Here is a 21607-nt window from a genome sequence, read left to right on the forward strand (position 1 = left end):
AAAAATGTCTTATTGATAGATTTATTTCTCCCCTTTACATCTGCTTCATGAAACAGATGAAGATTTTTAGAGTTTGGTTCTTTTCAAAGCTAAACATCATTTAAATAGCAGTGATTGTTTTGTATTGTCTTTCAGCTACACATGAATAAAAGCCAGGACTAAACTAAACTCTGATCTGTTTTCTGCGGGAAGCCTCTGGGTTTCAGAGATGTTTTCCCTTCAGAATTTACCATCCCTCATGTTTTCAGTCCCTGATCATTCAGGAAGTAGTGAATTTAAAACCATTTGTCAGATTTCCTGCACTTAACTCAGCCGGGTAACATCAGAACACCATTAAAGCTTCCACTACCATTCATGTGGTGTCGGTATAAATGGAAAAATCTGATCCTGACTGGGAAAGCTCACATGAATGCATCCTGAGGTACAAACAAAGACTCAAAATGTAGGACACACTTCTCAGGGCCCAGATTAATCAGCTACCACCATCCTACGATGATGCAGTAGAAACTAAGGAAACCGCTCCTAAACTACAGTCATTTAATTCAACTTTGAAGTTTAAAAACAGCTTATTATCTTCTCATTGTCCATGTCTACATACACAAATCTGAAACTTGTGAACACTGATTTTGGGACAATGGATTTCCAGCCTCCTAGGATGTCATGAATGCTGGAATCTGTGAGTGTAGTATGGTGGCGAGTTTTCATTCATAAAACCAACTGTAAATGCACTAACACTGTAAGCATCTTCACAAGAGTATGCACGATATTTCCCTGCAGTAGTGTCGTCCTCCTCCAGGTAACAGGTGAGCGTCTTACCGGCCACAGTGAGCGACACCAGCGCTCGGATCTCTCCCTGAAGGCTGTTGGTGGCGATGCAGGTGTAGTTCCCGGCATCACTGCGGGTCACTTTGCTGAAGTGGAGCTGACCGTTCCTCTGCTCCACGTGAGGCGGCAGCTCTCCTCCATCTGCAGGGGGAGACGGAGAGGCACACGGGTGAGGAGACCTGCACATAAGGCTGCGTTTCCATCCAGTTTGATTGAGCACAGTTTGGTATAGTTTGGCATTATAAACCTTAAAATAGTTTCCAGAAGGGCTGTCAAGAGAGCAAAAATTCCAAATGCGGTTAACTGCAGAATTTCTGTAGTTAACTGTGATTAATTGCACTCTTTTTACAGCATTTTAGAATTACACATTTTTGCATTTTAAACCATTTTGGTCCCATTTTGGATTTTACTATTTAGCGTAACTGACTTTTTTTTTATGCAGAGCTGCTTTAAGAGGTAGAATGAACTGGCCAAAGTTGGCCATGTTTGTTGGCTCAAACACAGGGCAGAACCTTTGGAAAAAAACCTCGGAGAGTTATTGGATGAACGTTCTGTCTGTCCATCTTCAGGGGCCAATCAGAGCAACCTAACACATGACGTCAAAGCCCCAAACCAAGGAGCGCCGCTACTGACGAGTAAACACCACAGAGAGCTGAACCGTGATGACTGTAGACATGTCAGTACATGGCTTTAGTCGTTTTTGAAAACAACTAACTGCTGTTCTTTGTTCTTCTTTTAACGAAGAAATGTCGTCAAGTTCTGATAAAACTGGCGCTTTAGCAACATCAATGCCAGCCTTACTCAATCCTGCTTAACCAAAGTGCCAAACTTTTGAAAAATGCCTTTGCAAGAGCCTCAGTCTAAGAGGTGAAAAGCGGCAAAAACGGGTTAAAGTGGCATAAAAAAGATACAGGGGGCAAAATTGTCAAAAAGCAACAAAAAGGGTGAAAAGGTGCAAAATTGGCATAAAATGCCAAATACTGAGTGAAAAGTGACAAAAATGGGGGAGTGAAAGTGGCAAAAAGGGCAGAAAGAGGCAAAATGTGTCAAAAAGTGGTGAAAACATGACAAAATATGAGTGGAGAGTGACAAAAATGGGCAAAAGGCAGCAAAGAGTTGCAAAAATGTGTAAGGCTAAGGGGAAACATACAGAGAAATTTAAAAGTTGACAACTAAAGCCAACTGTATAAGCGTGGGAAACTAACTGATTAATGTGACTTACAATGAGGTCAAAGTTTTCCTTTATTTAAGGTTTTCTTGTGGCATAATATTTCAAATTAAGACATAAAAGAGCCACAAATCATCACAAAAGAGCCACACGTTGACTTTCACTGATCCACCCTAATGTCTTCCACCATAACTGCACCGGTCTCTTGTTGCTGCTTGCTTACGTCACGACTCCGCCGTGCCTGAAAGTACTGCCCCTCGTCGCTGATTGGTCCTGTCACTTTCTAACCGGCCCAGACAGTTCAGACGGGAGCTTTGCAAGATGGATTCACCAGTGAGAAACACAGAAACGGGCGAATCCATCTGCTTTGCAAGATTAATATGCTCCTGCATTGCAAAATAGCAACAAAAACACAGAGGCTTTCGGGGTAAAAAAATAAAATGTGCAATGAACCCCTCTTGCAGACGGATGGGTAAGCTTGGCACTCGAACAGAAGGGTGCCAGGTTTGCTACATGGGATTCTTTCCAAGTTTTCATAATGCAAACACAAATAAACATGTACTGTTCTGTACCGAACGGAACCAGACTGCTCAGTGGGAACGACCTTTAAGTGTGCCAATTTCAGGTTCAGACCCCCTCTTCTGGAAAAAATCCCAGCCAGGTTACTGGATGGTTCTGGAGACTGGTTGCTTGATTTTCCTGAGGTGTTAGGTGCATTAAGAATGATCTGCACCGATATTAAGCATGTTCAGTATATATGATCAGACATCCTGATAATGGTTTCATTGCCTCAGAGCCCTGCTGCAGCCTGGAGCAGACCGGGACAACCTCCCAGTTTCTTTTGGCACTGGTCCTGCTGGTTGCTCCACTGTTATGTCAGTAAACTCCAGAAATCTTCTGGTTTTAATAACCCAGTGTTGTTTTTACCTGCTTTGGTCCAGCGGATGGTGGGCGGCTCTCTGCCTTTGGCCGAACACTGGATGGTGATCTCGTTGTCGAGCTCCAGGCACTGAGCGGGCTGAGGGGTCGGGGTGAACTTCAGCTTCTCTGAAAGTTTAAAAAAAAACTCATTTTACACACGTGTTCAACACGCCAGAGCCCCTGTAGCAGCACTCAGGATGAAATGACATGACGCTGCTGAGTTCATGTTCAGACACATTCAGGGAGAAGTGTGAACATGTGTGGGAGGCCGTCAGAGGTTCAGATCATGCAACACGGAGACATCAGCCGTGTACTGCTGTAATCCTGCAGCAGCAGACAGGAATTAATCATGGAGATAAACAGAATAAAGCAGCCCAGCTGAGTCAGATTTTACACCTCTGTGGGCGTCCTGCAGACAGCACATGGACACGCTGCTGCTATTTTAGGAAGCAAACGCGCTCCCACAGGCATGGGCTCATTTGTTTTACATATTATCTCAACGCTGCGTTACTCTACATCAGCGTTACTCAACCCTGCTCAACCAAAGAGCCAAACTGTTGAAAAATACTTAAGCAAGAGCCACAATCCAAACGGTAAAAAGTGGCAAAAATGGCCTGAAGTAGAAAAAAAAAAGTTAAATAGGGCAAAAATGGCCCAAAAGTGGCAAAAACTTGGCACAAAAAAAATTAGAGAAAAGTGATAAAATGGGCAAAAAGCGGTCAAGAGGGGCAAAACAGGGTAAAAAAAATGGAAAACAAGTAGTATTTAATGGCAAAAGGCAGCAACAAAAATAGGCAAAAAAATAGTGAAAAGGGGCAAAAATGGGATAAAAATGGCTAAAAGAAGTTGCAAAAATGGGCACTTGAGGAATCAAGTGGTATTTAATGAGAAAAGGTAGCTTAAATGGGCAAAAAAATGTGAAAAAATGGTCCAAAAGTGGCAAAAACTTGGCAACAGCAACAAAAAAAAGAAAAAAAGTGACAAAAAGAAGTGGCATAAAGGGGCAAAAATTAGGAAAGAAGTGGTATTTAATGGCAAAAGGTAGCTTAAATGGGCAAAAAATGATGAAAAATGGCAAAAATGGGACAAAAGTGGCTAAAAGAAGTTGCAAAAAAGGGCAAACATGAGGAAACAAGTGGTATTTAATGGCAAAAGGTAGCTTAAATGGGCAAAAAAATGGTGAAAAAATGGGCCAAAAGTAGCAAAAATGTGGCAAAAAAGGAGAGAAAAGTGACCATAATGGGCAAAAAGCAGTCAAACACGGCAATATAGGGCAAAAATTTTAGAAACAAGTGGTATTTCATGGCAAAAAGAAGCTTAAATGAGCGGAAAGTGGTGAAAAAATGGTAAAAAGGGGCAAAAATGGGACAAAAGCAGCAAAAATAAGAAAAAAGTGGGCAAAAAATGGGACAACGGGGATCTTAATGGTAAAATGAGGCTTAAATTGACATAAAGTGGCAAAAAAGTGAAAAGGGCAAATACGGGAAAAAGTGGCAAAAAGAAGTGGCAAAAATGGGGAAAAAGTAGTTTTTAATGGAAAAGGTAGCTTAATTGGGTGAAAAGTGGCACAAAATTATGAAAAAAGGGTAAAAATGGGATGAATGTGGTAAAAATGGGACAATTATGTTTGACAATTAAAGCCTTCAGTCTAAGTCTGGGAAACAAACTGATTAATGTGAATCACGTCTGACGTCAAAGTTTCCCTTTCTAAGGTTTTCTGGGGGAATCACACATTATTAACATCATGTATTTTGATTTTCACTCTACAATGATCTGCTGTGCAGCCCTAATTCTGCCTTAACTCACCTAGAACTGTTACCCTGGCCTGTCCGCTGAGTTTCCCTGCTGCAGTCTGAGTCTCACAGCTGTACATCTGCCCGTCATACACCTCCACGTTATTGATCCTGAGGGTGCCGTTAGGAAACAGCTTAAAGCGAGAGTCCTGGAGAGATAAAGAAATGTACTTCACTGAAGCATAATCTCCACATGGTTAATCAATCCCATGAATCAGCAGCTGTGTGTGTGTCAGACCTCTGCTGTGATCCCCATGCTGTTGCGGTACCAGGTGACCTCGGGTTCAGGGTTGGCCTGAGCGTGACAGTGGAGGTAGCCCGGTTTCCCCTCCTCTAACAGGCTGTCCTGAGGCTTCGTCACCCACGATGGAGCCGCTGTGAACACAAACACGCAGAGTTTATATCATTTAAAGGTCACATAGTATGCAAAATACAATTTTCAATCTTTTCAATACCCCAAGAATCAGAAAAATCCTAACCCTAACCCTTAAAGGGGTAAAATATGTGACCTTTAAGATCAGAGAGAAGGGGGAATATCTCAGTTTAATCAGCAGAGAGCAAATGTGGGTTGACAAATAAATTCTGCAATAGATTTATCAAAGTATTTTAAAATTCTGATGTAAGATCTCTTTAGGCCCTTTAGAGACCTGTACTAAAAATGAAATCTACTTTTAGTGCAGCAAAAAGTCAAATACAAAGGCCTTGTTAGATTTCCCAGCACACATGACCTGAATTTTCTGGTTACACTATTTTCTATTTTACTATTCATGAAATGTTAACCGTTTAGGAAAAAGACAGATTTGGGCATAACTGCACAATTTTGATTATTTCTGGCAAATTTAATGCTGCTATTCTATTAATACATCATATGCTGATAGTTATATATTTGGCAGGCGTGCTAAGCTGATTCATCTGGAAGATTTGATTTGTGTTGCCTGAGTTCATCTCTCATTGCCTTGAGATGAGCAGAATAACAGAGGAGGGACGTTTTCTTCTATTCTATGTGATTTGGACGATCATGAGCATCTGCCAGTGGATCAGCATACACAAAAAATAAAAAAATAAAAATAACTGTAATTTAAAAAATGTGGATGGAAAAGACAGGCTGGATGAAGACAGGTCTTCAGTGCAATCTATCTATAGATTTATAGACTATAATTTTAGTGTTTATTTCAGACTTATGTAATTATGCCTTCTGTAACTTTTATATGATTCCCCCTCAGGGACAGGCATTGGAAATGAGCATTAGCTACAAATGCTGTGATGTAGTACAGTGGTTCTCAAAGGGTGTGGCAACAGGTGCAGGTGTGCCATGAGAATTTGTGCATACGTTATTACTACAACTTTATGTCAAGTACTGTAACCAGGCCTGCCCACAGATCCGGCTGGACCCCTGAAAACCCCCAGAGAATGGGACCTCCCTAGTCAGGATTTATTGATGATATCAGTGCATGTGTGTTGGATCAGTAGCGTTGGTGCTAGTGTTAGCATCCTGGCTAACAGTTACCTCATTAAGAGCTGAAAAGCATGGCAAGCTATTATTGGTTTGAAATTGGTGTTGTAATTATTAATTCATGCTATTTTTAACCAAGTTAACCAAATTTTCTACCTATTTTTGCCACTTCTTTTGACAACGTAAACCAGTTTGATGTTTTTTGTGCCACTTTTTGCCACATTTGACCCATTTTTGCAACCTTGTGCCACTTTTTGCCCGATTTTACTATTGTTTAGCCAATTTTCCCATCACTTTTAACCTCTTTTTACCACCTTTTGGCAACTTTAACCAATTTTTGCCACTTTTCTTCCACTTGTGATCTATCTTGCCACCTTTTTGACACTTCCAACCCATTTATGCCACCTTTTTGCCAATTTTGCCGTTGACCACTTTTTTTTGCCCAATTTTGCTTTTTTTAATCATTTTTAGTCCATCTTTTTCACCCTTTTACAACATTTAATCCTTTAAGGACCCTTATAACCCATTCTGCCACTGTTTTTACATTTTCAAAATGTTTTTGCCAATTTCAACCCATTGTTTGGCCACTTTTTTTTTTTTTCCCCTCCAGTTTTTCGCCCATTTCTGACTTTGTTATGCCACCTTTTCCCATCTCCATGATCCCTCAGTTGGCTGGGCCTCAGAAAGCTCTCCCCCTTATCTCCCCTTATAGGCCACCTTGACTATAACATTATTTAAAAAGTCTATTTTGCATTGATTTAAATATGGTATGCCTTGAGATTTTGGCTTAACCTTAGGTGTGCCTAGGGCAAAAAAAGTTTGAAAACCACTGGTGTAGTAGATGGAAAACTTTTGTACAGTTCTCTATGTACACTGCATCTGTCTCTGCCAAATTAACCAATAAAATAAGAATAAAATAAAGGTATGATTCCGGACACTGCTAGCTGTGGGTAATTCAAAGAGGAAACTGGAGCACACCAGTCACTTTCTGCAATCTCACATGGTGCAAAAAACTAACAGATGACAAATGTAACAAACATTATAAATATCACTCACTCGCCACGGTGAAGGTGACCTCCTGGGTCCTCCGCCCCGCCTTGTTCTGAGCCACACAGGTGTAAATCCCAGAGTCTCCGCCCTCTGTGGGGGCGAAGACCAGATCCAGGCTGTCCTGGTACACTCGACCCTCTGTGGGGACTCGCTGTCCCTCTCTTTCCCACCACACTTCGGGGTCAGGTCTGCCGCGTGGGGGTCGACACGTCACCCGCTGCAGGGTGTCCGCTGTGAAAACCTTGGACATCTTAGGCACCATGTCCTCGATCTCTGTAGACGAAAGAGAACGGCATTTACTATTTACATTTAAAGCTGAGATCAGCTTCCAGCAGACAAACATTACATTTAAACCGTTTATCTTAGAAAAGTTGGGACACTGTGTAAAATGTAAATAAAAACAGAAGTCAATGATTGTCAAATGTCATAAACCCATATTTGATTCACAATAGAATATAAACAACATATCACATGTTGAAACTGAGACATTTTACCATTTCGTGAAAAATATGAGCTCATATTGAATTTGAGGGTAGCAAAAGGCTAGAAAAGTAAGTGGTGCTTATAAAAAACAGTTGGTAGTATTTTGACACTAATGAGGTGAAATGTCAACAGGTCAGTCACATGACTGGGTATAAAAGGAGAGACAGAGTCTCTGTAATACACAGGTGTCAAACTCAAGGCCCGGGGACCAAATCTGGCCCGTGGAACAGTTATACCCGGCCCACCAATATGAGGTCTGCAGATTTCCTCCAGTATAAAAATGTAAACTAACCTTGATGATTTATAATATCCTTGTTACATCATAAAAATTAGAAAAAGTAAACAGTAAAGATAATTGGATAAAAAGTCAGGAACATAGGAGAAATTTGTGTTTTCTATATATTTTCAATTTTTATTTTTTTTCACATTTTAACCTTTTATATTAATAATTTTTAATTTTAACTCCTATCTAGACCTTTTAAAGTCATGATTTTGACTTTTATCTCACGTTTTGACCTTTTTCAACCCCTAACTTTAACTTTAATCTCATTTTTTTACGTTAAAAATGTATGATTTTTAAATTTATTTCAGTTTTTTGACCTTTCAAAATCATGATTTTGACTTTTATCTCCCATTTTGACCTTTTCAACTCTTAACTTTAAATTTTATCTCATTTTTTACCTTACAAACTCATGATTTATATTTCATATTCTGACATTTGAAACTCATGATTTTGATGTCTACCTCATAATTTGACATTATTTTTACTTTAAATGTCATGCTTTTACCTCTTAAACTTGTAAGTTTGAGTTTTTATCTAAGATTTTGAGTTTTTAACTTATCATGTTCACCTTTTAATCGCAAAATCATTTATCATCAGTGCCAAGTTTTTTACCCCCATAATTAATTCCTGGTAAAAATAAGGTTGACATTTTATGGTTAAACATCGACCCTGTTTGGCCCTCAGGTTAAACCCGAGTTCAAAATCCAGCCCTCGCTGTGATTGAGTTTGTCACCCCTGCTCTAATATCATCAACATATTCAGAGAATCTGGAGAAATCTCTGTGAGCAAGGCACAAGGCTGAAGGGGCCCTCAGGGGCCACTGTATTAAAAACAGGCATAATTCTGAAGTGAAATCACTGCATGGGCTCAGGAACATTCCAGAAATCATCGTCTGTCAACACAGCTGGCAGTGCCATCCACCAATGACAGTTAAAGCTGGATCATGGAGAGAAGAAGCCATATCCAGAAACACCGCCGTCTTCTCTGGACCAAAGCTCATTTAACATGGACTGAGGAAACATGGAAAACTGTTCTGTGGTCAGAGGAAACCACAGACGCCGTGTCATTTTGGTTATTATTCTTCTTCAGCTCCGGCTATCTCCTTCTTCATACTTTGTCGTATCGGCACCATTTAAACATAAAAAAAATTCAGTTTCTTCGTCATTCGACTGCTATGACTTTTCTCATTTCTAACTTTCGTAATTTTTAAGATATAGCTATTTTCATGCTTTTCAGCCATTGAATGCAATTTTCAGCTACTTTTAGGCCAAAATCAGCTATTTTACTGCTATTTTCAGCCTTTTCTAGGCTACTTTCAGCTATATTTTATCCTTTTTAGAGCTATTGAATGCCATTTTCAGCTACTTTTATGCCATTTTGTGCTATTTTTATGCTATTATTGGCTATTTTTGTGCTTTCAGCTATTTTCAGCTTTTTCTATGCTACTTTCAGCCAATTTTAGGCTATTTTCAACTATTTTTATGCTATTTTCAGCTATTGCAAGGCTATTTTCAGCTTTTACTAGGCTACTTTCAGTTATTTCTTATCCTTTTTTGAGCTACTGAATGTCATTTTCAGCTACTTTAATGCCATTATATACTATTTTATGCTATTTTTATGCTATTTTCAGCTATTTTTATTCCATTTTTTGCTATTTTTATACTATTTTCAGCTATTTTTATGCCATTTTATGCAATTTTTATGCTATTTTCAGCTATTTATATGCCATTTTAGGCTATTTTTATACTATTTTCAGCTATTTTTGTGCTTTTGGCTATTTTCAGCAGTTCTTCCACAATTCAGCTCTCAGCATCCCTATGTAATTTCAGCTAAAATTGCAATTTTGATCTAGCTGACTTCTGTTTTTATTGACACAGCGACCCAGCTTTTTTGGCCTGGCTAACTTGGATGTAAACGGTATAACACTACAGCAGCTTTTTAGCTCTTCCCCCTAAGTAAACCAATAGAGCATCTCTGATTTTGAATTTGTGGAGCAGCTAAAGCCGAGTTAATTCACAGACTTAGCAGCAGATTTCCTGTGTGGCTCGGTAAAGTCTAACCGCAGTAATGAGGGAACAAAGCGAACAGTAGGAGACCTCGGTGTATATGTTTGGTGGGAATTAACCGAGCCTGTGTGCGGCAGCTCATATCAAACCTGGCAGCGTCGATACACAGAGTGAATGTGATCTGTGAGACTCACAAGACCTCCCACTACTGTGCGGTTTGACGCTGTGGAAGTCATTAATACTCTATTGGCCAACAACTCAGAGAAAGCCGGCCAGTGGTGGAGACCTTCTACGAGTTCAGGGTCTAAATCAATTAAGGCGAGCAGAAGAAAACCACATTTCTCAGCAGATGAAAGAGAAGCAGAGCTGGGGGGGGGCTAGGATGGAGTGACTGTTTAAACTTGTCCCTTAATACTGAATTCTACTGTGACACAATCCCCCATAATGCCTGCAGGGATTACCATCAGATTAAGTGAATTAAGGTATTTAAATGGAGCCTTGGTTCACTGGGTTAAAACTGCAGATACAGTCGAACCTGGTTAATCCTGCACCCTGGAGGGGGAAAGGAGCTGTGAGAGTCCAATAAAGCTCTCGGGACACGGAAGCGCATCAAAATTCCAGCTGGAAGCTTATTCTGAATATTTGACTTGCATGCACTTGTATTTCAAAATGCTCTCTGATTAGTAAGATGAGAAGATACAACAGCCGGTTCGTGCTCTAAGCTCCCGCTGCCATTCACAAAGCTGTTAGACGGATTTCCCGTCCTCTAAAGGCACGGCTGGACGTGATAAGAGATTGCACTTTCATGTGCAACGCTGCAACAGCTTCAGAATCCTATTCCACAAATGAAAAATAAATATTTGTCAAAATTCTGGTGCTTTCCACCAATACTGAAGTGTTTAGACCAGTGATACTCAACCTGTGGCTCTAGAGCCACATGTGGCTCTTTTATGATTATTTACGATTCTTTAATGTCTTAATTTTACATATTATCCCCCAAGAGACCTTAAAAAAGGGAAACTTTTTTGCCTTTTTTCAACATTTTTTTGCCACTTTTCACCCATTTAAGCTACCTTTTCCCATTAAATACCACTTGTTTCCTCTTCTTTTATCCATTGTGCCACTTCTTTAAGTCACTTTTATCCCATTTTTCACCACTTTTCGCCCATTTAAGCCACCTTTACCTATTGAATACCACATTTTTCCTACTTTCTCGCCCATTTTTGCCACTTTTATTTTCCAATTTTGCCACTTTAACCCCAATTTTTGCCCATTTAAGCTATATTTTACCATTCAATACCACTTTTTTTTTCCTACTTTCTCACCCATTTAACACTTTTTACCCATTTTTTGCCACTTTTATCACATTTGTGCCCTTTGTCACCATTTTCTCCCCATTTCCACCCATTTAACATACCTTTTGCCACTAAATACCACTTTTTTCCTATTTTTTGCCCAGTTTTGCCACTCTTGACTGCTTTTTGCCCATTTGAATCACTTTTCACTCTTTTTTTTTGCCACTTTTATACAATTTTAAGCCAACTGTAACTAATTTTTTGTCACCTCTCACCCATTTTTTGCTACTTTCTGACCCTTTTTCCATTTTTCCCACCCATTCTAACCCCTTTTCACCCATTTTTGCTGCTTTTTGACCATTTTTGCCACCTTTAACTTATTGTTACTGCTACCTTTTGCCACTTTTCGCTGCTTACATTGTGGCTCTTGTAAAGGTATTTTTCAACAATTTGGCTCTTCGGTTGAGCAGGGTTGAGTAACACTGGTTTAGACCCTCCATTAAGAGCGGAGGTTCTTAACGTTGGGGTAGGGAACCCATTGGGGGTTGCGAGACACTGAGATGGGGCCTCAGGATGCCTTAAAAAACTACAAATATTTTTTCAATTACACTGTTGCCACTTTACAACAATTTTGCCAAATTTTAACACATTTTTGCCACTTAAACTCCATTTTTTCTCAATTTTAGTGAGTCTTTTAGTGAGACCATGGGTGCTTCCGCCATGACAGTCCACATGTAGCGAAGCCAATGCTTTGCTTCACCATGTCTCTACCCCAACGGGGAGGGAGTAATTGGCGAATCAGATTTTGGGAGTAACCCGGATCACCACCTGGATCCAGGAATGTTTTTAAATGATTCTTCACTATTAGGAGATAGGGCTAATGGCGAAGGTCTGCGCTCTCTGAGTGCTTTTCTAGTTTAGTTCTGTGTTTTATCAAAAGGATTTACATTTTTAAGAGGGCTACTTACTACAAAAATGAATTGAAAAGATATTTGTTTCTTTGATAAGCCACAGCTTAACTTTACAATGGACCATGATTTTGTTGGCCCCCAGTTTGGCTGGGCCCTAGAAAGCTCTCCCATTTTTCCCCCTATAATGGATGGCCTTGTCTGCACATGATTGTTCTTGAACGTTCATGGCTGTGTTCAACAACCTTCAGGTACAGTGGGGGTCCCTGGTCTCTGGAACCTTTATTTTGTGGATCGCGGGCTGAAAAGGTTGAGAACCCCTGCTCTAAACCAGCCGATCCTACAGTTAGGGTTGGATCATGTGATTTTCTTATAGGGTTGGCTGAGTTTCCTGTTTCTTTCAAGTGACCGTGCACATTCCTATCCTGGCCTGACGCCTAAGGAGAGAGAGACAGACTGATAACACGGGTGTACCTGCTGTTATTGAGCTACTGTTAATGCAGAACTGAAGGTGTAACTTTGCATTGCCAAGAGAGAGATGCAGACAGTGCTAAAAGAAGATCTGGCAACAACAAAGACAGCTTAATTTACTTAAATTGGCATTTTTAGACTTTCAAAACCAGATTTATATTTTCCTTTTTTTAATGTTTCTTTTATCTTCATGAAATGTGGGCTGCACGGCGGCACAGGGGTTAACGCTGTTGCCACACAGCAAGTAGGTCCCTGGTTCCTGTCCTGGTCAGGGCCTTTCTGTGTGGAGTTTGCATGTTCTTCCTGTGCATGCATGGGTTCTCTTCAGGTACTCGGGCTTCCTCCAACCACCAAAAACATGCTTGTTAGGTTAATTGGTGACTCTAAATTGCCGGTAGGTGTGAGTGTGAGCGTGCCTGGTTGTCTGGCTCTGTGTCAGTCCTGTGATTGACTGGTCACCAGTCCAGGGTGTTCCATGCTTCTCACACAATGACAGTTGGGATAGACTCCAGCCCCCCACAGATGGATGCTTGCAATGCTCTGCAACCAGGTGAACGCAACTTGACCAAATGAATCGCAGGCGACTGTATCAGATGGCTGGCAAGGAAGCTGCAGGTTATGGTTAGTAGGGGAAGAGGTATGTTTATGTGTGGTTTCAAACTAGAGAAGAAAAAAGAGATTTTTGAGATGCATGTATTTCAACTCCTGGAATCACATGAGATGCTTGTGGACTTCGTTTCCAAGAAATGAGCAGTCATTTGAAATCTCTGAGGCCACTGAGCCAGCTTGTTTGTTATGATAATCATACACGTTGATCCAGGTGCTGGTTAAGGTCAGAGGAAGCTGAAACACGCTCTGCAAGCAGCTGTGGATGGATGGAGGAAACAATACGAAGAGGAAGCAGGAAAAAGCTTCAGAGGTGTTGTGTTTGTGTGAATCTGTGGTGGATCCAGCTGGGCCGGATGACAATAAAAGAACAAGATTATCACAAACAGATCTGACAGCAGGTTAAAGAGACACTGGGGAGAAGCAGAGCGAGATGTAGAGCAGGATAGAATGTGCAACCTTCTCCCTCCTGGCTCTCAGATTACTGAATCACAGATGTTTATCTCCCAGCAGGTCAGCAGCGGAAGATGTGTGTTTACCTGCGATGAGGAGGGAGGCTTCCAGAGTGACGTGGGCCCCGCTGACGCCCCGGCCAACGCACTTATACGTCCCGGTGTTTCTGTTTTTGACCTGAGTGATGATCAGGGAGCCGTTGGACATCAGGATCACCCTGAGGAAGACAAACATCAAAATTAGTAAAGAAGCAGAAATACTGCACCAGGGGACCATCAAAAGAGAGTCTGGTTAGTACGGCAATACTGAATTTAAGCTAAACTTTTCTGCCGCAAAATTTAAAACTGACTGAGCCCTGACGCTGCTGTAGCCACAGTCTAATTGATCGTCATAATCCAAAGCTCATGACCACAGGTGAGGGTCGAAATCGAAAGCTTTGCCTTCCAGTTCAGCTCCATTTGGCACGAAACCAGCAACACTGCTGATGCTGCACCAATCCATCTGTCTATCTCATGCTCCGTTTTCCCCCTAACCCAGTGTTACTCAACCCTGCCCAACCAAAGAGCCAAGCTGTTGAAAAATACATTGGCAAGAGCCACAATGTAAGTGGTGAAAAGCGGCAAAAACTGCTTGAAGTAGCAATAAAAATAAATGAAAGCAGTCAAGAGTGGCAAAATAGGGCAAAAAATAAGAAACAAGTGGTATTTAATGGCAAAAGGTAGCTGAAACAACCTATCATCCACAACCCGGCCTTCCCTCCAGGTTTGGGTGCAAATATTTTCCTACACTGGTATGATTGTGGTGTTAGGATTGTTGGAGATTTGTTTGAAGCTGATAAGTTATTATCATTTGAACAAGTCAGAAACAAATATAACATACCCTCTAAACATTTTTACGGTTATTTACAGGTGAGACATTTCATCAGCAGCCTTGACCTACCTGAAACTTTGCCTAAAGCTTCTGACATTGATTCATTTTTGTTACAATTTTGCCTCAATAAAAAATTCATATCCCATGCCTATAGGAAGTTACAGTCTCTCAAGACATTGAACATCAACAAAACTAAACGTTTATGGGAGAGGGACCTTGGGATTGAGTTTGGGGAGCAGGCTTGGTCTGATGCTGTAGAGTCCGTAGGGGAAAACTTTTTGTGCAACAGGATATCAGAAAGTCAGTACAGAATCCTTCACAGATTGCAACGTACACCCCAATCCCTTAATACCTTTTATCCTGAGTTGTCTCCCTTTGCATAAAGTGTAAGAAAGAGGTCGGTTCTTACATTCATTGTATCTGGAGCTGTTCTGAAGTATATGATTTTTGGGTAAAAGTTTCACAGGAATTAAATCTTATTTTTGGTAAGACAATACAGGTAAATTCCAGTTTGTTTCTTTTAAACATAGCAAGTGAGAAACTCTGTTTGACAAATGTCCAACATAAACTTTTGAGCAAGCTTACTGTCTTGGCAAGAAGATGTGTTTTATTTCAGTGGATTAAATCCAGACCTCCAACTATCAGTCAGTGGCATGGAGAAATTCTTAAAGTTTTGCCGATGGAACGTTTAAGTTCAAGGTTGAAAGGAAATGAGAAGTCTTTTGACAAGCTTGATCAGGGAGCCCTTTCTTGACTATCTTCCAGACTGCATCACAGACTTAATAAAGAAGGGATGTTGTGATGTAAACTGGCGCCCCTCATGTACTCTTCAAAATCCTTGAGGTTCTCTAATGTGTATCTTATTTTAATATTAGGTTATTTTATTGTGCTTTATTACCTTTCCTGCTTTGTGGATTCATTGAACCACATTTGATATCCAATTACAGTGATATAGAAATGTCTACGTGGAACCGCCTGTACTAGTACATCATGCTTGTTATAGGGATATTTTGACCATTTCGTTTTATTTTGTATGTATTGTCTGATCCCACTTGGTTTATACTCTGCTTATTTCAGTACTTGCTGTCATGTGTTTTTCGTTTTCTTTTTTCTTTTCAGTTTTCCTCCTTTTTTCCTCTTAAATGTTCAAAATTCAATAAAACATGTAAAAAAAAAAAAAAAAAAAGGTAGCTGAAATGGGCAAAAAATGGTGAAAAAGTTCAAAAATTGGACAAAAGTGGCTATAAGTAGTTTTAAAAATAAGTTATAGGTGGCAAAAATGGTCAAAAAATGGCAAACACTCTGAGAAAAGTTGCAAAAATGGGAGAGAAGCGACTAAATAATGAGTTAAAAGTGGCAAAAACATTGCAAAAAACAAGAAAAAAAGAGCCTAAAATGGGCAAAAATCAGAAAAAAATCTGGGAAAAAAGGGCAAAAAGTGGCATTTAATTGCAAAAGGCAGCCTTAATGGGCAAGAAGTGGCAAAAAAGGGGCTAAAAATTGCAAAAAGCAGGATTTACGTGTCAAAAAGCGGAATAAAGTGACAAAAAAAGTGGTGAAATGAGCTTAAAGTAGCAAACACTGAGAAAAAAGTGGCAAAAAAGGGCAGAAAGTGGCAAAAATGGGTGAAAAGCACCATAAAAATTTACTATTGGTTAAAAAAAAGTGGTCCAAAAGTGGCAAAAATGTGGAGAAAAAATGAGTGAAAAGTGACTACAATGGGCAATAACCAGAAAAAAGAAAAATGGGCAAGAAGCATGATTTAGTGGCAAAATGGGAAATTTGTGGCATTCAATTGTCAAAGACAGCTTAAAAGAAAGAAAATTGGCAAAAAAAGGGGCAAAAAATTGCAAAAAGCAGGATAAAAGTGTCAAAAATAGGCTAAAAACAGTAAAAACGGAATTAATGTAGCAAGAATTTCCAAATAAGGGCAATGGAAATATGCAGACAAAAAATAGAGGTTGACAATTAAAGCCAACTGTCTAAGCGTGGGAAACAAACTGATTGATGTGACTTGCAATGGATAATTTGTGAGGTCAAATTTCTCTTTTTAAGGTTTTCTGGGGGAATAATGATTCAAATCAAGACATAAAAGAGCCACAAATCATCACAAATGAGCCACATGTGGAGTATCACTGCCCTAACCCATGAAAAAGACCCCGACATACTGGAAATCCTTCACTCGGTAGAAAGACACACTCTCCATTCTGGCAGAGAATAACGGCCTCGGACTCAGAGCTCCCCGCTGCTTTGCACTCGCCTACAAACCAACCTGATATTTGCAGGAAGTCCCAGCCCCGACAGGCTAACAGAACATCATCTGCTAAAAGCAGAGATGCAGGAAGAGCTCATTTCCTACCTAAATCTCATCCAAATGGTAACTAAAAGTTTGATTTGGTTCGATTAAAAAAACTGATTCAGTTATGCCCTGAATAAACTGCATTAGACAGACTATTAAACACTAATACAGTCATTCAGCCTCCTCTGAATATAGTTAGTATGTTTTGTTTTGGCTCAGAGATGCTCTTTCATGAATGAGAACTGAATTAATTCCAGAAACTGGAGCTGATTTTGACACAGACCTACTTTATTTGAGCTTGGCGTGTTACCTGACGCTTCATGAATGGCTCTGATTCACTGAAGCCATCTGCTGCTCTAAATAGGTTAGAGTAAATGCTAAGAATCTGTCCACAGAACACACAGAAAAGTGACCTACTTAGTGAGTTAATTTGAAAAAGTCTTGTGCTGCTGGCAGGCTGCGGGGAGATTCAGGGCCAGAGACGGGCAGGATGAGGAGTAATTAAAGGTCGACCTCAAAGCCAGCTTCGGGGACAGCAGATAAGGAGCCGCAGAGCTCGGAGAGAGGGCTGACAAATCTGCAGCTCATCTTGACTTTAGAGAGGAGTCAGAGTATTTAAAGGTAAATTTACTAAGAAGAGGAAGGAGGGATAGGAACAGGCAAAACTGGATGTGGTTAGGAAGCTGTCCACAGTGGAAACGTCCAAGGCCAAGAATTGATGCAAACTCCTAAAGCCTGGTTCATATTTCTGCATCAAATCTTCGCTGTGGCCTTTGCCATCATGAGCTCCATGTTCCCTACTGGTTTGTGTACAGGAAAGCATGCCAACAGAAACTAGCTATATGGATTATCCATTGATTATACTGCAGTTATTGCAGAAATGAAGAGAGAAGACATTGGAGGAGATGGAGTGTATGGTCACTGCATCAGCTGAGGCAGAGGACGGGGTTCTAACTCATCCGGCCTCTAAGAGATGAAGACGTGTAAATGCTGACTTACATTTTCAGATGTAGTACAGTCATGGACGAAAGTATTGTCACCCCTGGAATTTTTCCACAAAATACACGATTTCTACCAGAAATTGTTGCAATTACAAATGTTTTTGCTATACACATGTTTATTTCCTTTATGTGCACTGGAGCAACAAAAAAAAATCTGAAAAAAAAAAAGCCAAAATTGACATAATTTTACACAAAACTCAAAAAATGGGCCAGACAAAATGATTGTCCCCCTCTTAAAACTGTGGATAAATCATTTTATTTCCAGCATGTGATGCTCATTTAAACTCACCTGTGGCAGTAACAGGTGCTGGCAATCTAGAAATCACACCTGAAGCCAGTTAGAATGTCTAAAAGTTGACTCGACCTTTGTGTTGTGTGTCTGTGTGTGTCACACCAAGCATGGAGGAGAGAGAGAAGAGCCCAGAATCGTCTGAGGACTTAGGAAGCAAAATTGTGGAAAAATATGAACAATCTCAAGGTTTCAAGACCATCTCCAGAGATCTAGAAATTCCTTTGTCCACTGTGTGTAATATCAAGAAGAATATCAAGAAGTTTATAACCATGGAGCTGTGGCTAATCTCCCTGGACGTGGACGGAAGAGAAAAACTGACAAAAGAATACAACACAGGATAGTTGGAATGGTGGATAAACATCCTCAGTCAACTTCCACACAAATTCAGGCTGTCCTGCAGACTCAGGGTGCAAAAGTGTCAGCTGGGACCATACGTGGTCATCTGAATGAGATGAAGCGCTATGGCAGGAGACCGAGGAGAACCCCACTGCTGACAAAGAGACATAAAAAAGCCAGACTGCAGTTTGCAAAAATGTACCAAAGTAAGCTTTAATCCTTCTGGGAGAACATTTTGCGGACAGATGAGACTAAGGTAGAGCTTTTTGGAAAAGCACGTCATTCTACTGTTTACAGAAAACTGAATGAGGCCTACAAAGAAAAGAACACAGTGCCTACAGTCAAACATGGAGGAGCTTCAAGGATGTTTTGGGGTTATTTTGCTGCCACTGGCTTTATTGCAATCCATCCACAATAAAGCCAGTTTACCATTTACCCCCAGGAACTTATTTCCTCAAAAAATGCAGACTTAAAGCTTAATAAGGGCAGTCAACAAACCAACAGGAGACATGAAAACTGCTGTCTATTATTCATGGAGGCTATGGTAACTCCTGAGAAGAGTTTCCAAAAGCAGGACTCTGTTCCTGCTCTGAAATCCCTCTGGACGGTTGATGTTTCTGTGTCATCTCTGCTATTTTTCTGTTCAATAGCTGAAGGAAATGAGCTGTGGGAGCTCGCGTACGTTCTCCTGTGAGGAAACAAAAAAACCTTGACACAAAATGAACAAAGACTGATTTATTTTAAGGAAAAATCTTTTTAGTTATGCAGAAAGAATCCGTTTGGTTTCATGTTTTTGCCTCCAGAGGCGGTCTGACCCCTGGGACTGAGTTTTTCCATGTACAGAAACAGCCGTGAGCTCCGGCTGCTGTATTTTCTCTTAGATTTACTCGTATAAAACCATCAAACATTCCCGTTATCTAAGGGGGGGGGGTCGACATGGAGGAGGCGGGATAGAGGCTCCTGGGGTGCGCTATCAGCCGGATCAATAATCACTCACATACACCCCAAACACTGAAATACACTCTGTGTGTGTTTATATTCATGGCGCCGTGTGCTGCTGAGTCAGCAGAGCTGAACACGCCTCTGACACCCTCATTACACATGTGAGTAACTGTTTATATTAAAGCCCTTCACCTCCATCCATCCGTGAGATCAGAAGTCACCTTAAGAAACAAACTGCATCCTATCCCGACTAAACTTAGCATTTAAAGCAGCTCTTATTTCACCATTTTTTTGATATAGCAAATCTTTAGATGAAAAAGAGTTCTCTTGTTCTCATATAACCCAGGCCTCTTACAGTATTACTGTATAAAAATATAATATGTATGAGCCCCGGGGGTGAGCTCAGCTCCGGTATAGAAAAAGCTTCTTGTGCTATATGGTGTTTATGATTTTAATGGGAAATGCTGCTGAGATGATTGTAGCTCGAGGGGAGAAAAGGGGAGGGTTTCTGCTGAGTCTGAGAGCTGCAGACTCGTCTGCTCTCATGTTGAGGGCCATTACCCACAAATGGGGAAAACTGTGGACAGTGTTGAACCCTTCCAGGAGTGGCCGGCCTACCAAAATGACTCCAAGAGAGCATGGATGACTCATCCAGGAGGTCTCAGAAGAACCCAGAACAACATCTAAAGATCCTCAAAGGTATGGAAGGAATGTTTTATGAGCTTTGATGACATCATCTTCAAAGGCAGAGGATGGAATGTTCATGAAGCCGGGGATGGATCATGAAAGTTTAGGAGTTTCAAAAGTCTGGACTCAAATCTGACTGAGATGTTGTGGCATGACCTCAAACAGACCATTCATGCTGGAAAACCCTCCAATATGGATGAATTAAAACAAATCCATCTTCCATGAAGATCGGGCCAAGATTCCTCCCCGTTGTTGCTGCCAAGGATGGAACAACCAGTTCTTAGGTTTAGGGGCGATGACTTTTCACATAGTATGGCCAGGTGGCTTTTTCCCTTAATAAATGCAATCATCATTGAAACACTGACTTTTCTGTTTACTCAGGTTATCTTTGTCTTGTATTAAAATTTATTTGATGATCTGAATCAGGAAAAGAAAATACTTTTTCACACCACTGTACGTACTGTGTTAAAGGAATGATCATAAAATACCTTTTTTTTTCTTAGCTCTACACATAATTCAGCATTTAAATGTCCATTTCATTTTCAAGATTAGTTTGTAAATAAGCCTGCTTTCCTCATACTTGCATGCTTTCTAGTTAAAAATCATCCCTATGGTGACGCTTGAGTAGCTTGAACATACCGGGACTTGTTAACCAGCAGCTCTCTGTCGTGGTACCACTCCAGCGTGGGGGCAGGAACAGCAGTAAACTGGCAGTGAAAGGCCGCCTCCTCGTTCCTCAGCACCACCTGGTCCTCTGGAGTGACTACGGGCCGAGGGAAACTTTTATCTGGAGGAGAGGGAGGGAGAAAGGATGATTCTATCTGCACCAGACTTTATTAAAACCTGCCAACAGCAGCCAGAGGCCTACAGGTCGAGGAGGGGGTGGGTCTGAACACTTCAGAGGCCCTACAGAGACTTAATGAGGTCTGAGGACACAACCTGTGGATTATCTGAATCCAAATCTTAACATACTGCAATGGACAATAAAGATCCTGGTACCAAATCCGAGCAGTATGGAGCCGAGCTGAGCCAGAACCACATCTCGAAATGCACTAATGACTTTAAAGCATTTGCCAACACACCCTACACACACACTGTTGTTTATAAAGTCTGAACTGAGGTGGTCAGGTCAGGTTTCCCTTGCAAAAGAGATCTCTGATCTCAGTGGGACTAACCTGGCTAAATAAAGGTTGAATTAATAAACACATTTTCAAAAACAGATGGCACGTTTCAGCTGAAATAAAGCCATTCTCTGCTTACTCCCTACTGATTTCTGTCACTGGCTCTGTGGCTGGAAATCCTGCCAAGATTGTCCAGGTTTCATGAACATATTTGCTGTAATGCATGGCTGTTTAAGTAGTTTTTCACCCAGTTTCATATTACCTAATAACGCCTGAACTTCCCCCCCTCATAATGTAACCAACACTTGAATAAGTCCCATTACTGACCTGCCAAAATCAGAGAT

General features: G+C 40.7%; 1 protein-coding gene across 1 annotated transcript in view; it reads right to left on the reverse strand.

The window, feature by feature from the left end:
• The window catches only part of ptk7b (protein tyrosine kinase 7b), a 168809-nt gene that overhangs the window by 17504 nt on the left and 129698 nt on the right, over positions 1–21607 (reverse strand). Inside the window, exons 5-11 of the mRNA XM_041789441.1 lie at positions 20782–20929; positions 13802–13932; positions 7217–7483; positions 4946–5082; positions 4721–4856; positions 2921–3040; positions 817–966 (exon numbers count right to left, since the gene is read on the reverse strand). Of these exons, the coding sequence (XP_041645375.1) occupies positions 817–966; positions 2921–3040; positions 4721–4856; positions 4946–5082; positions 7217–7483; positions 13802–13932; positions 20782–20929 (1089 nt within the window). The remainder of the gene's footprint in view (positions 1–816; positions 967–2920; positions 3041–4720; positions 4857–4945; positions 5083–7216; positions 7484–13801; positions 13933–20781; positions 20930–21607) is intronic.

Source organism: Cheilinus undulatus, linkage group 6, assembly GCF_018320785.1.
Source record: "Cheilinus undulatus linkage group 6, ASM1832078v1, whole genome shotgun sequence".
Classification (NCBI taxonomy): Eukaryota; Metazoa; Chordata; class Actinopteri; order Labriformes; family Labridae; genus Cheilinus; species Cheilinus undulatus.